At 34.3% G+C, this 15518-nt stretch overlaps 3 protein-coding genes across 3 annotated transcripts; all 3 read right to left on the bottom strand.

Moving 5' to 3' along the window:
- Nucleotides 1-92: 92 nt before the first annotated feature.
- LOC107825891 (uncharacterized) lies at nucleotides 93-3905 on the bottom strand. Its single transcript, XM_016652810.2, has 4 exons — nucleotides 3769-3905; nucleotides 3380-3555; nucleotides 1934-2132; nucleotides 93-1655 (listed from the first exon to the last, which is right to left on the bottom strand). Exons 1-4 carry the CDS (start codon nucleotides 3842-3844, stop codon nucleotides 1423-1425), a joined length of 684 nt encoding a protein of 227 aa, XP_016508296.1. The 5' UTR covers nucleotides 3845-3905; the 3' UTR covers nucleotides 93-1422.
- A 3461-nt stretch (nucleotides 3906-7366) lies between these two features.
- Nucleotides 7367-7801, bottom strand: LOC107825881 (uncharacterized). The gene has a single exon (XM_016652800.1). It carries the CDS (start codon nucleotides 7799-7801, stop codon nucleotides 7367-7369), a length of 435 nt encoding a protein of 144 aa, XP_016508286.1.
- Nucleotides 7802-13126: 5325 nt separating this feature from the next.
- On the bottom strand, nucleotides 13127-15038 carry LOC107825886 (protein CANDIDATE G-PROTEIN COUPLED RECEPTOR 7-like). The gene has a single exon (XM_016652804.2). It carries the CDS (start codon nucleotides 14675-14677, stop codon nucleotides 13373-13375), a length of 1305 nt encoding a protein of 434 aa, XP_016508290.1. The 5' UTR covers nucleotides 14678-15038; the 3' UTR covers nucleotides 13127-13372.
- Between the last annotated feature and the right edge of the window lie 480 nt (nucleotides 15039-15518).

Here is a 15518-nt window from a genome sequence, read left to right on the forward strand (position 1 = left end):
CTGCTTAGGACCAAAGAATCATTATTAACAAATCTACAAAAATATTAAGTTTACTAAGACTATCCTCTCTGCATTTCACTCAAAAATTGCAAGAGAATTATAATACTGCCTTTGTTAGTCCACTCTAAACGGATACAGAACAAACATGACAAGATGCACCAGCACCAGCAAGAAAATCCTACTTATCAACTTACCATATATAACTAGCTAAGTTGGTAAGCTCAGGCAAAGCAAAAAGAATAATGAAAATAAGGACGACTAGTGGAACGAAGTACCGGAGTCCTGTCAGAAATTCCTGTATATCAACATTGTGATACCCATCAGCATATTGGAGACTCACCTTCAATACTGTAGCTGATAACAGTCCCCTAGAATTAGCCGCTTGCAACACAATTGGTATTTACTGATATAGCCAGTTTTTTCTTGTCACATCAAAGATGATATCATTTTATAGACTGACAAAGGCGATAAACCGATCTGTAGATTGGCCAAGGCAGTAAACGTGCCCCTTCAACGTAACATGACAACTACTCTCCATCATCTTGATGCTCGTTCAACCGAACCGTCTCTTCTGATTGGGCTAAGTAAGCCGTAAATACTCTTAACACCATGTGATAGTCTTCGCTTTGGAGCAAGCTCGCATAGTTTCTCCCAAAAGGTCACACCATTAAGAGTATCTTACACCTTATATGTTGCTTCTTTCTCTTCTCAACTTCCAATACGAGACTTTGTTCGGATACCCAACAATCGAGACATTGGTCATAAAAAAGAACAATAGCCTAATTCTCAACCCTTGGAATACTTCGACATTGGTCATAAAAAAGAACAATAGCCTAATTCTCAACCCTTGGAGTACTTCTTTAGAAACATTACGGAGACACTTCTCCATCTCTTCAAACTTCTTTGGGAACCTTACGAAGAAGGGAAACGGGTATGTTTTGGAGTGCCAGGAAGTTTGCAGTTTGTAGCAACTGAGCTGCAAGAGGCATGTAAACAAATACAGAGGAGGATATCAAAATGAAGAAGGAACACCTTGAAGAAGATAACAAAAGTGAACAGAAAAGTTGGTTATACCATTCCACATGTGTATATTCTCCATTTAACAATTATGTATAGCCATCATGAACTATAGCTAGATCATTTTGATGATATTAGTCATAACCACTAAGGAACGGTAGTAATAGTGAAATGAAATTACACAGTGAGGCTCAGTTGTAAAGAATAATATCTTCTATTCAAAAGGCATACAGTCTCATAACTCCCCAGTGGTCACATACTTCCAAGCTCACGGTACTACCTACATTTGCTACATTCTCTTACAGTAAAATGAAATTAATATTTTACCCCTTCAAGTTATACTCTACAACTACGTCAAGCATGTACATGTATGTTGGATATGACATAAAAAAAGATGTTATTTTTCTAAATAACATGACTAAGTGGCCCAATGCCTAATTCGTCCTCTATGTCATCGTCCTCTTCAAACAGCTTCAAGAAACGAGCTTGATCTTGCTGCCTTTTCTTTCGCTTCCAATATTTGTAAACAGTGACTGCTCCAAGAACTAAAACCATTGACGCTAAAGCACAGATAAGCAGCACTAGAGCCCAGTGCATTCTCTTTCCCCCTTTTTGTGAGCCAGATGAGTGATTAGAAGCTAGAGAAACAACGCAATAGAACTAACAATTAGTACTGAGCATATAAGTAAACCAACTCCACAAATTCGCGGAAGCAAAAAAATCTTCAATCTATAAATAGAGCCCAGATAAGAAAAATCTTAAGGAATTTCCTTTAACATCTAAAGATTAAAACTGCAGGGTATTAGTGACTTATTCTACATCACCACATCAACAGCCCGACCTCTATTGCATCAGCTAACAAAATGTACCAGAGAGAACTACAAAAAGGAATACCATAAGGAACTAGAAGACTAACCACCACCACGAGGGACACACTCTGGGCACAAAAATGTGGCATTGAGCTCTTTCTTTAAGAAATGAACATACTTCCCATCAAGATCAGTAAAATCAGAAGCACATAACTCCCACTCATCAAAAGTATCATCAGGCTTTATTGTATCCTTCTCATAGATCCCGCATCGTTTGCACTTTTTATCTGTAAGCTCTGTCAAAGGCTAAAACATAAAATGCACTCAACATCAAATTCTGGAAGGAGATATATCTTATGCCATGCACATCATATTAGTATAAACCTGGATAATCTCTACAACAGAAATTCACAAGCTCTAGAGCAACACGCATAATTTTTGAAATATACTGATAGAAGTTGAAAATAATGCATAACAACTTCCATGACCCACATGCTAATTTCTAGATGTGATTCCTCCCCATCATGCAACACAAATATCTCAGTCCCTGCTATCTTTTGTTTCTGTTAAATCATTTTCCATTAAAATATTCCCACATGTAGCACTCAACAACCATTAAACAGTTCCCAGCACAACTTTTCAAACCAACCACTAAATAGGAAACTATAATTTCTACACCCAAAAAGAGTAAGACATGACACTCCCTGCCAAACATTAACCCAACTGAAGCAGTTGCAGCCAAAAGTTGAAAAGAAGAGTTATGACTACAGTTCACAGGTGGGAGGGTGCTGCAGGTTTACAACTAAATTTTGTAATTTGCAATAGGTATCGTCTAACTAGGAAGTAAGTTAGCAAAGACCAGCTGTGTAGAAATTCCTTTGAAAATGCAATGAACCAACACTTTGGCAAAATGTAGGTAAAAGGTTCACCAACCTTAGGGAGTAACAGGTCCCCCCCCCCCCCCCAACCAACAAAAGGCAACTCCTACATACAACCTGTTATGTTTTAGCAGGAAAATAAAGGCATATGCATTGCCATCTTTTTCCCAACAAACAACTGCACAAGTTTTTATTTTATACTTAAGTCGTCTCAAGCACGATGCCAACATACTTTGTTAAGAAGAATAGCTTTTTGCAACTACGACTAGAGGCGGACCTATGTGTAATGTTGAAGGGTCACCAAACCCGTAAACTTCGGTAGAAATCTTGTATATGTATAAGTGTATACCTTGAAAAAGGTTAATTCAAATCACTTGGCACCCTAAACACTAAAAGCCTTTAGGGGGCACTAGTTGAGCAGAATATTGTGCCCCCGTCGCGTTAAAATCTTGGGTCCGCCTCTAACTAAGACAGTAGTCGAAACTAGCATGCTATAAGCATTTTGATGACAAAACATCGTGACAAATGGTTATTGCTAGTAAATTTTAAATGCTCAAGTTATCCTAAACAATGAAAGGAAAGGGAATTGTAAAAGCGAAAGCTGGAAAAGATAGCAAAGAGAAAGTTCCATCGTAAGTAAATCAAACAATTGAGAGAGATTCAGTCATCATAAACCTGCCAAGACTCTTCGCCCTTGAAAGTATACAAGACATGTTTCTTCTTCACATCTGGCAAAATTGTTTTGTTCTCCCCTTTACACTGAAAAAATACTGTTGGTTTCGATCCGAATAATTCATGTTTCTTATATATTTGGATCGAATCAAGTGTAACAACTGCCGCTATGACTAATCCTGCAGAAATTAACAAACATTAAAGAGAAAATATCAATCTTTTTTCTCTCTTTATACAAAAATCAAGAAACCTAGTAGAATGCATGCAAAAGGATTCACATAGCCTATCCCAATTATTTAGAATCGTGATTGATACAGACCATAAATGACCATTCACATTTATTCTGAATTTAATTAGCTTGAGGTCAACCAATTAATCAAAATTAAGATTACCTGGAAGCCATCTGAGAAAAAGTGAGCTACACAAAATAAATACAATGAGAATTCTAGGACTTAAACAATGATGCATCGTTGCCTATACATATTATTTTTTACTTTTGTGTGCGACATAAGCTTAAGGGAATTACACGAGAGGTGAAGAAGAAGGCTGAGGAGCAGTTCGCGCGCTGTTTAACAGTTGCCTTCTTATTTCGTTTACATTTCTGTTCTGACTTCTGAGACCAAAATTACTCTACACTTGATGATAATATAAAAATATCATTTTGTTGCAAACAATATTGCCAAAGAAAAATAAATTTGTGCTTCATCAATTTGATGTTTACACGGTGATTAACAGCTTGTGTGCATGGTTGTTACCTGATATTTTAAATATAATATTTATTTTGATTGTTACTTTAATTTTATTGTATCGTATCGTAAAATCCGTCGTTACGTAACAATGAAAAGTATCACTTTATGTAACGACATATTTGGTGTGGTGACATCGTTACATTATTTTTTTCTCTCATTCTGCATTTCTTTGTTATTAAATAATTATTATTTTATCTTTATCATACTTTTTTATATAATAATTCTACTCCGTATTTTATTTTTTCTTAGTAATGTTACAAGTTTATTATTCATATTTTTGGTTTGTGACATCATGAAACTACGGTAAACGGTACAATCTATCCAAACATTGTATTCATCGAACAATACAATACGATATATTATAAAACGACATCCGTTGTTTTAAAAAATCATAATATTGTAATAGTAAATACTTACTCCCATCCGTTGTTTACTCTAAATTAATTAACTATGATTAAGTGATAAAATTTTATGTGCAAACACATATTATGCTTCTATTAATTTGGTGTAAACACTCGGCGCGAATTAGTTCTTACCCATTGCAATCCATGTTAAAAATATATGTATTATTATTCCCCACATAATTAACAATTTTTGTGTTATTAGAAATTAAACAACCAGTTATATCAGCCCATAAGTAAGTTAGTACAAAATTAGTCAATTCATAAAATATTACCAATATTAGCCAATAAGCTATTTGTAGCCAAAAAAATATCAAAGTTTTGCTTTCTTTTGAGTGGGTATTATTGGAATAGATTTGATACATATTAAGAAGCTTAAATCTCAGTTGTGGGGATGATTTGGTAGAGTTTTGAGGTGGTTTGAATTGAAAATTCAAAATAGAAGATAAATATGAAAAAGGATGGTAAAAATAGCACGGACTAACCAGTTTTGGATTGGTAATTGAAAAATAGTCAATGTTTGTAAAGTCATTGAAAAGTAGCCATTTATTTTGACGAAACACGAAAAGTTCCAGCATAATATGCGAGATTATGGAACTCCTGCGTGTAAACTTCCAGTATATTATGTTGGAACTCCAGCACACGAAAAGTTCCAGTATAATATACGGGATTATGGAGCTCCTGCATATGAACTTACCGCATATTACATTGGAACTCTAGCATATTATGAAATTCCAGTACATCATGCTGGAAGCTCATATGTAAAAAATTCGAACTACAGCATATTGTGCTGGAATATTTCCGGATTTTTAAGGGTATTTTTGTTCAGATTTTATCTTTACATGAAAAGTGGCTAAATTTCAATTAGTTTTGAAACTGTAGCTATTTTTCAATTACCAGTTGTAAATCTGGCTATTTTTTATATTTTTCCAAAAAGATGATATGTGTATCACACTGTGTATATATATATATATATATATATATATATATATATGATATTTATATCAAATGTGTATCACATGTATATTCACGTATACATATGTGTGAGATACATGCGTGATACATGTATGTGTTGTAGGAAAAAAAATTTGAACTCGATTTTAACTACGAATTTTGATACCAAATCAGATCAAATCACCCCCAATCTTCCTCAAATTTTATATTTCATCACCTTGTTTGCTACCTCATCCATGAAATTTATTTTTCGTTTTGAATCTAATGTTGCTGATCACACTTAAAAATATAGAAGAAGATCTTTGCGTGTGATTCTTGGAGAGAAAGAATCCTTATTTATTTGGATTTTTAATTTTTGTATGTGGTAATTAATTTTGATAAGTTTATAATTAATGGCTAGTAGTTAGTAAGTTAGAACTTATTTGGGACATATCCGTAAGATTTCCTTAGATTTGGACAAAAGGACCCATAAGGTACCCTGCCATTTTAGATTTTGTTCAAGTATTGTTATTCCACATTATATTTTGCAAAAATAATATATAAAATTTTACCTAAATTATTATTATTATTATTATTATTATTATTATTATTATTATTATTATTTTTATAAAAATCAAAATGCTAAACAAATGTTGTATTACAATGTATAGTTCTATGTCAGAATCTAAACTGTTTCACTATAATCGGCTTGCCTGCCTTATAAACACCTTTAAATTTCTTTCGACATAAATTCGGACATCACTGTCTTAAATTTTTTTAGATTAAACTTACATAGCCATATAGATGTACTATAATCACAATTCACAAAATCTCATATGTTTGAGAATAGCCTTTCAATTGAAAAGCACTTAACTCCCCGAATGGTAATAGAATTAAATAAATAAAAAATAAGTAAATAACACCTTATAATATAATATAATATTATATAATAGAATATATTAACTTATGAGTTTTTTTTATTAACTTATGAGTAAAGATTAAAATCATATCGTTATTACTGTGAGCAATTTTTTTCCTTTATTCTTTTACTTTTGTGATTCTGTGTTTTTTTTTTTTTTTTTTGTGGTTGATGATTTGGGAAAAAACAAATTGGTTTTTTTTTTATGACACACTAATTACTGAAATGAAAAAGCTTATCATGGTCAATAGCCGTTGGAATCTTCAATTTAATCTTGCATTATCATTGCGTCTTTATCCCATTAATTACGGTAACAGCTCTACCTTAACTGGGGTAACTTTAGTCCTTTATTACTTCTTTGACCTTGCAAATTGAACAATGATAAAAACTTATGTGCACCTTATTTTTACATTAAACCAATTAATGCAAGAATTGTAATCTTGCATACACATATTTAATATTTGATTATGCTTAAATGATTTGTATTCTCACTTTAAATCTTAATTCTGTTAAATTGCTTGATTTGGGTAAAAGGTCGGGATTGAAATTCTTGTACTTTGTCATATGGAGAAAAATAAAAGAAAGAAGAATACTGTAAATTAAAAGGACCTAATAAAAAATTGACTAATTGCATAAACTATACTATTAGGTAAATTCTTTTTCATTTGGCTAAGCATTGGCTGACAAAATTGTCTGAATAAAAGTGGGTACAAGCTCAAATAGAAAATCGTCATTAAAAAGAAAAAAGAAAATTAAGCACTACTAAGAATTTTACACTTGCATATTTCCCCACCTTTTTTTTTCAAAGTTCGAACTAATTCGTGCTCATGTTTTAATATTGGCCAAAGCAAAGGAGAAGATATACGCAGACGCTTTCTTTCTATCTCTCTTTTTTTTTTTTCAGAACATAAAAAATAATCAGACAAGAAAAGCAAAAAAAAAAAAAAGGTGAAAGGAGGAAAAGAGAAATACTGTGACTACATTGACTTTAACTTTTATGGTCCACAACATCAGCAGTAGCAGTGCAAGATAACAGCCTTCGGAAAATACCAGACAACGCCGCACAAGAAACTTTCTTCACTTTCCTCACCACCGCAAACCTACTCCGTCGCCGCCGTTGACCGGATTTTCCCTGCTTTTTGCCGCCGGAAGCCACCCTTTCTTTGACCTTTCCGAAACATTTCTTAGTTTTTTGAGGGACAGTTTCTTTTCTTGAAAACGTATAGGCGCTCCTTAAGTATAGTTGCCGGCATGACACGGTGTCCACCACCCTAGGCGGCTGCCACAGCTGCCGTCTTCTGCCGTACATCGCCGGAGAATCAGTCTTCAGGAGTTCGACGTGGGATTCTGGCCGGAAGTTGACATAGCTGGTAGCTCTGGCTGGAGTTGTTGTGTCACTGTTTGGTATAAAAACTGTGGCCATTTCAGCTTTTTGCTGGGGTTGGTTTTTCGTTTAGTAAATGGTCTGTGAATTTGTTGTAGTTCTTTTCACTTTGTAGTTTTTATATGTGTGGGCAGTGGATTAATAAAAGTAAAGTTTGATATAGTTGATAGATGGAAAAAATGTGTGGCTATTTGCGTGCTGTTTAAATAGTGTAATCTCACACTATTAGCAGTGAAAGTGCATTAATCATGCAATTCTTTTTTACATAATTAGGTTGACTTAAAAATCAATTATGGAGAAATGATCGAGCATAGGGGTGGGTATTATACAACTTGACAAAGTATAGATAAAGTAAGTAAGTTGATGAAACCAAAAAGTCGGCGGATCCAGAATTTAAATTTAATGACTTCAATTTCTAAAACAAATTAGCATTGATTTATTGTACTGTTAAAATTATGAGTTCAAATCTACTATTGTTGAGATTTTAGTAAGTTTTTATATATAAATTCATATGATGTATTGAAAGTTATAGATTCAGTTGAACCCGTAGTTGAATCCGCCCCTGAGGTGTACAATGGTAATCCCTCCGGTCCACTTTAATTAATTTTTAGTTGTTTTCAGAAATATTAATGAATTCACCTTTAAACATTAATTAACAATGAAATTGATCATATTAACCTTAATTTATTTATTAAAAATATAAAAAATACTCCTAAGCTCTTTACTCTCAAGGCAATGGAAAAAAGAAGTTAATTCTTTCTTGATAACTAAAAAAATAAATATTTTGGACCACAAAAAAAGGCCAAAAAATTAATTAAAATGAATAAAGAGAATATATATATATATATATATATATATATATATATATATATATATATATATATAATATTTACAATCCCATTCCACCTAGAATTATATTCGACCTGAATTTAAGATAAAGGGATGAAATGAAAATAACTCATTATTGATGAAAGATGGTCAAGGTAGAGTTTTACTTTTTAACAAAACGAGGAAATGACCTTGTCAAGAAAAATGAAATAAATTAGTAAATTTTTATATGGTGACAATGTAAAATTTAAGTCATTTTAAAGGACATTATCCATAATTAATACTCACATGAAAAATAAGACAAGTAATATTCAACATCATGTCGTCCAAAAAATAAAAAAGAAAGGAGGAGTAACGCAATGACAGATATCCCAACCTAAAAAATATTGCTTTATCCATTTCACGTGTATTTCTTTCTTGTTCTACTAGTAAAGAAACTAATTCAAGTTAACTGCCAAAAAAAAATCATTATCCTTAAATCGTGGGGTTTTATCTAATCCAGCTAAGTACATGTGGAAAACGTGACTAAGAGAAGCTGAGGAAAATAAGTTTTTTCTTTCTTATAAACAATATAATCATGAATTATATCACAAGTTCACAACTCACAAATGAAGACACCCTAGATTTCAACTCTAAAAAAGCGGGCGAGGTGCGCAAAGGGTCATTTTTAGGGTTGTTATTTAGGGATTAACTAGTACTTATTTTATTATGAATTATTAAACTAAAAATTTTAATTTTAAGACAATTCAGGATATTTGTATCCCAAAAAATTTATCTGGAAAATTAAAATTCAAAACGCGTCTGCTAATTCCTAAATAATAATATTTTGAGCCTTTAGGCCGGACTCGTCTTGCTACAATCACTGTCATACTGCAAAGGCCTTTTCTGCTTATTATTATTATTATTATTATTATTATTATTATTATTATTATTATTATTATTATTATTATTATTATTATTATTGTTATTGTTATTGTTATTGTTATTGTTATTAGCAGTCAAAAGTTGCTGCAGCTTTCAGAATGGAAGTTCCATGCGCAATACAACTTAAAATAATTTTCTTTTTTCTTGTGATTTCTTAAACTGTCAATTTACGATAGTGAATGGCAAATAATTTCATATTCAAAAGAAAGTTAAGAACGTATATTAGAGCAACAAACAGTTTTCCAAATTTTCCATTACTTTTCACTCGAATTTTATATATGTACGTGAATAACAAGTTAAATGAAATTATGTATTTATTTCATAACCTACTAAGTCTAAATTCTAATTGTGTCGCTGGTGTGTATCAAAATTATATTTCTCTTTAACAATATTACATTACATCAAACTACTTAAATCTTCAGTTGTACCTAAATACACAAGAATAAATAGAGTCAAGAGCTCTTTAAAGTAAAGGAGAATAGACTAAAGATGCAGAGATGGAAAATCCAAAGCAGGCATTTGCTGCTCATGAGTTAAAGATCATTCGAACTGCTAATTCCCCTATGACACTTACATGGGTGGAGGTAGAGTGTTGGGTATTTGTATTAGGAAATCCATCAAATATATATAAATACTTAATTGCGAACCCAGTAACTAAGACGAGTTATGAGTTCGATGACCAGTTCAGAACCCATAAATTTGAAATCTTGGCTCCGCCTCTAGACACTTGTATTCCACAACAATGTTTTCAGAGTTTAGGTTGCTCTCATTTCGCTCGCTGCTACTATGACAACCGCTTTTGCTTTGCTTTTTTTGATGATCCGTCACAACTCATAAGAATGCTGTTGGTCAGAACCTGGTAATCCTCATTATGAGATAGCAAAGGAACTTCTCAAGACATTTTAAAGGTCAAATATCTATTAGGTGGGCTTTCTAGTTGATGCCGTTGCTCAGATTTCACTTTCAATGTGCAAGCATCAACTAGTAGAAGAACAAAACTTGCAAATCAAACAGGCAGAAACCTCACTATCATTATCAAAGGAGTATGAGCTGATAGCGAACGTCTTCTCTGATGGAACACCTTATCAGTCTGGACCCCGCCAGTATGTTCATCTTTGATATGCTTCCATGTTTTACTTATCTATCAAGATTATCTTGTAACACCAAACAAAGAGATCTGGTTAAAATTTCATTGTTTTCTGTTCATGGAACCTATACTTGTATATGTGTAACCAATCATTTGCCTTGAGTTAAAGAGCACGGCATGCCCAATATAAAAGTCAGATGATCAATCCCTCGCCCAACAAAGTGGAAAAAAAAGAGAGTGCAAACCATAAAGAACTAAAGAAGTCCTCTATTGTCAGAAGTTAGCATTATTGTTTAGGAAGTGATTGCTATGATTTAGCTGCTCGTACAAGTGGATCAAAGCAGAGCCCTGAAATATTTGATAGTTGCGCAAGAATAAGTGGATTGTGACAGCCCTATCCAGCAATTAGACCATTGAGAATAGCGCCGCGTTTTCATTGGTTATGTTGGAGGACTGTCACATCACCAAAACAATTAATAGGAAAACGGTACTACCTGAATTTCAAAAGAAAAAGAGTGTGTTTATGTCCATCTGTATAAGAACTAAAAACTTGTCACAAAATCAGCAGAGCAACAGTAGGATAAATTTACTAGCTGCGAGGAAGTGAACACAAGTTTGATGCTAAACTTACCCTTTTTCAGCAGCACAATAGCCGATGAAGATTTCAACTTAAGGTTATGATGAGCCTTCACCTAGAAAAACCAAGAACCTACCCCTCCCACGCCCCACCACCTCCCCGGGAATTCAAAGGGAAAAACCACAGCTAGCATAGAAGAGTTTTAACAGACAGCGAGAGCATCTTTCTGCAAGTTAAACAAGTACTATTTTGTTTATTTTTAAGTTCCTCTGTCACTACTAAGGGATTCATAAATTTGTAAGATGAAGGCAAATGTAGCAGCTTCATTACTTCCCTACACACCGTATTATGAGTTCCCTGACGAGTAGTAGACTAACCATATCAGCATAGGAAAACTGGAAAAGTATGGGAACCAACCAGAAAAGCGAAAGTCAACCCAGAAGTTCCATGTAATCTTATCTATCATTATGGTCTATGTATGAAAGAGCATCTAGATCTATCGAAAAAAAGAATAGAGAAAGTTGTAGCAGCGTAAACAAGATTGTAATGGTGCTTTCTATTTTGTGTATCTGTTCCACCTTATAGACTATCACTAGATATTTAATGACATTTGTGTTTTGATAAAGATAACAGATAAAGATAGCAAAAAGGAGGTACACCTGCCCTCAGATATGATGGATGATCCCCGATTGTGTCTAACACAAAATGCAGAAAATACCTAATTATATTACCACTCTTGTTTCCGAGTCACATTGTTCAATTTAGCCAGCTTTCTAGTGTAGAAATAAAAAACCTTCAATGTCAGTTAAACTGTTTCTCACGTAAAGGCAGAATTGTCCTGATGAATAGCAGGGCGTCAATTAATGTACCCTATTGTATCGCGGTTCCATAAGCCTCATATCGGGAAGGGGTCTCAGATCTCAGTGATGGGGAAAAAAAACTATAAGAATTCCCACCAACATACCATCCCTGATCTATTACCTTTCAGGCTTTCATTGATTCTTTGACAATAAGCGTTTTGGCCTATGTCACATAATCTATTACTCCTCATTGTTTCATGTAAAATGCTTTATAAGGTAAAACACGTTCTAAATCATTCTTCTGGGACATTGATGATAAATGTTATGGGCATGTAGTAGTATTGTCGAGTCATTACTGGAGGTGGAAGTGACAAGAGAGTAATGGAAGGTATCAACAGTATGTAATTATCCATGGGACCAATTCGAGTTTAAAGTCAAGTGGAGATTAACTTACAAGTAATAGCACATTACACCACAAGCTGTTTTCATTATTTTCTACAGAACATTTTCAACACCAACACTTGAAATAGGAAAGCATTGTTATGGAAAAAGGTCAGTGAGTCTACCAAACAGATCCTACAACTTTTAACCAGACGCATAAGCCATAACTATCTTAATAACTAAGACAACCACAAGATATCATGTGCTCAACACCTCAGTAAAGCAATATAATTACCAAGCACAAGAACTATGAAATCCATCGATCAATGAACAATTTTGACATATCTTTGGTGTTGTCCAAATAGACAGACGAGAAGTGAACGAGACCATTTCTCTCAGTTCTGGTTCTGATCCTCAATATGCCAATAGGCAGTAACTCCAAAAATGAACTAAGAAGCCATTGGTCAACAGATATTATATCATTCAGAGGAAGGTGGATTATTTGGCATCCTAACAGTCATATAAGTGGACATAATTTGGCCAGTCCAGAGTGATGTAAAAGCATGACGCAAACAACAGAACACAGAAAAAGACATACACCAAGCAGTCATTATCATCAACTAAACAGTCTACATTCACAACTATACTAAATTTCTCAATGGAAAACAACACATTTTAACAATTTCATATTCAGATAAACAAACTTCTAGATGGAGGAAAGAAGAGAAAAAGGACCAACAAGGAGGAAACCATGATAAACCACTGTATCATGAAAATGAGGTTTACATGGTAATTTCATCGAAAGAACTTACAATATCCAAAAATGAAACAACTGTTCCATGATACCAGTGCTACTACAATAACCCAAAATATTGTTTAATAACAGTGAAAAAGTAAAAAACAGTAAATGATATATCATCCCAGCAAACCTAACTATAACTTCAGTGAACTCACAGTGTTAGGCTGCAAACCGTATAAAATGACAGAAGGAGACCTTCCACGAGATCTCAACTTCACAACTCAAACTCCTCATCCCGAAGAGCCAACTCTGCAGCCTCTTCTTCCTCGTCATCAAGAACAAAGTACTCATTCTTCTCCACTGGCCTAAACATGTAAAACATCACCATGTAGAACGCCAGACTGGCTATCTCCTCGGCAGCATTTGCCACCCATTGGTACTTATAAGCCGCAATCGTCCTCAACGCAAACACAACAATTCTCGTGAAGTACAAGTATCCTATCACTACAATGTAAAACTGCCTAAACAAAGTCAATTTCGCCAAATTCTTAGCAGCCTTTCCATCAGTTTTCGAAGTCTCCCTCAACGACCTAATTGACCAAACAATAGGGAAGATAATAGCACAACAACAAACAATATCGACAATCAAAAACACCTGATTCCAAGTAACCCAATCCCTAATAAACGGACCCGTTTCCCCAATCACAATCGAAGCCACATTGGCCAAAACCTGAAGAGGGATCACAATCATCAACACCTTCTTCTCCCTCTCTTGCAAAAACGGCTTCAAAAACGACCACCCAGTACCAATCAAAACGATCACAGTGAACAACAGAACAACACGAATCGATTGAAAAATGTAAAACAACACGTCCCAACCATGTGCAGTTCCAGTAACCTTAACATAATGCTTATCCTCCGCCGCGAAAACCAAGTTCAAAGCCTTCATTACAACTAAAGCAGCCATAAGCATATGAATCCGATGCACAGATTTCTTATTATTGAAACACACATACAACCATAACCCTAAAAATCCAAAATAAACAAACGAAAATAGAAAGTACAACGTGGGAAGCTGAGTTAGCCCAGCCGAAAGATAATCTTTCACTTGATTATCGAGGTTATACAATTCTGTACGGACGTCCATTGATACTTTTGATTCAGGGGCACAATTGGCAAAAAAGAGGGAATATTCATTGGGGGAAGTAACGGGGTAAGATCGGTTGAATGAGGAATTTGGTGGAGGCGAGAGATCGCGGAAAGTGAAGAGGTGATTGATGAATTTGGAATCGAGAACGCAGAAATTAGGGTTTTGTTGGAGCTCAAGGAGGACTTGAATTAAGGATTCTTCTGATAAGAGGAAGAACCCGAGACGCGACGGGTCGGGCGTGGCTAAGGTGGAGATAACGGAGACGGAAGAGACTGAGATTGCGGCTTGACCCGTATGTGTGAACCCGAACCGCTCGAAGAGGATCATAGCACGTGGATCGGAGGAGATTTTGAGGTTTTTTATCTCGCCGGTGGTAAATGAGACGAGACAAAGGAGGAGAAGCGGGAGGAGAAGGGGTAATTTCGTCATTTTGAAATGTTGACGCCGGCGAAGGGTAGATTTACGGGTGATCTGTGGAGGAGGAAAACGGCAACGCCGGCGAGGATAGGAGGAAGAGAGATGTGAGGGGATTTTGGCAGTAGTAAGGGGAGAACGAAAAGAAATGAATAGAGTAAGATTTACAGGAAGATATAAGGAAATGACGGAATTAACCTTTCAGGCCTTAGATCTGGATCTAGTTTGAAGAAAAGTAAACAATAGTCTTGATTCTGAAGTTACCAACCAATGTATTGAAAGGAGATTAAATATTTTGGCATTTTATAAAAAAGGAAATTTAAGTTATTATCCTAATAAGGTCAAACCACATTGTAAATATGAGATATTGAGAAACTACAAATCAGAGTTAAAGTTGAGACACTTACAAAATTTTGATTATTCTCAGCAGGAAATAGTAAGTTTAAATTGGATAATTAGTTCTATCCTAATTAGTTTGTACCTAATTTAACACACGTTAGAAACATTACATATTGTTGGTAACATAAACCTGTAGCATCTTGCTGTATTTCACCTTCTAGAATTATGTCCAGTTGTCCATAGTTAATTGCAAGTTGTCTTTGTTTCACATCTCGAGATTTTTTCAAAGTCCAAATGACGAGACCCAAGGGCATTTAAAGAAAACTTGTTAACAATATGAAACCATATGGAGATTATACTAATGGATAAGTCAATCCCATTCTTTTACACGTTAATCTCTTTTTTATTCTTTCAAAAATCTAAGTCTATTGAATCATCTAAAGTACTTAAACCAAACTTAATTAATTAAGCTTATAGGCCATGTAAACACCAATCGTCTAGTCTAGCGGTTTCCTCA

This window comes from Nicotiana tabacum, chromosome 24 (assembly GCF_000715075.1).
Source record: "Nicotiana tabacum cultivar K326 chromosome 24, ASM71507v2, whole genome shotgun sequence".
In the NCBI taxonomy this organism is placed as follows: domain Eukaryota; kingdom Viridiplantae; phylum Streptophyta; class Magnoliopsida; order Solanales; family Solanaceae; genus Nicotiana; species Nicotiana tabacum.

Bases quoted from the DNA above. Each gene is read 5' to 3' on its own strand.
- LOC107825891 (XM_016652810.2), bottom strand. From the start codon at position 3,844: ATGCATCATTGTTTAAGTCCTAGAATTCTCATTGTATTTATTTTGTGT. The intron at 3,556-3,768 runs GTAATCTTAATT...TAATTTCTGCAG, and splicing joins TTTTCTCAGATGGCTTCCAG to GATTAGTCATAGCGGCAGTT. The intron at 1,656-1,933 runs GTTAGTCTTCTA...TTGTTTCTCTAG, and splicing joins GTGTGTCCCTCGTGGTGGTG to CTTCTAATCACTCATCTGGC.
- LOC107825881 (XM_016652800.1), bottom strand. From the start codon at position 7,801: ATGGCCACAGTTTTTATACCAAACAGTGACACAACAACTCCAGCCAGA.
- LOC107825886 (XM_016652804.2), bottom strand. From the start codon at position 14,677: ATGACGAAATTACCCCTTCTCCTCCCGCTTCTCCTCCTTTGTCTCGTC.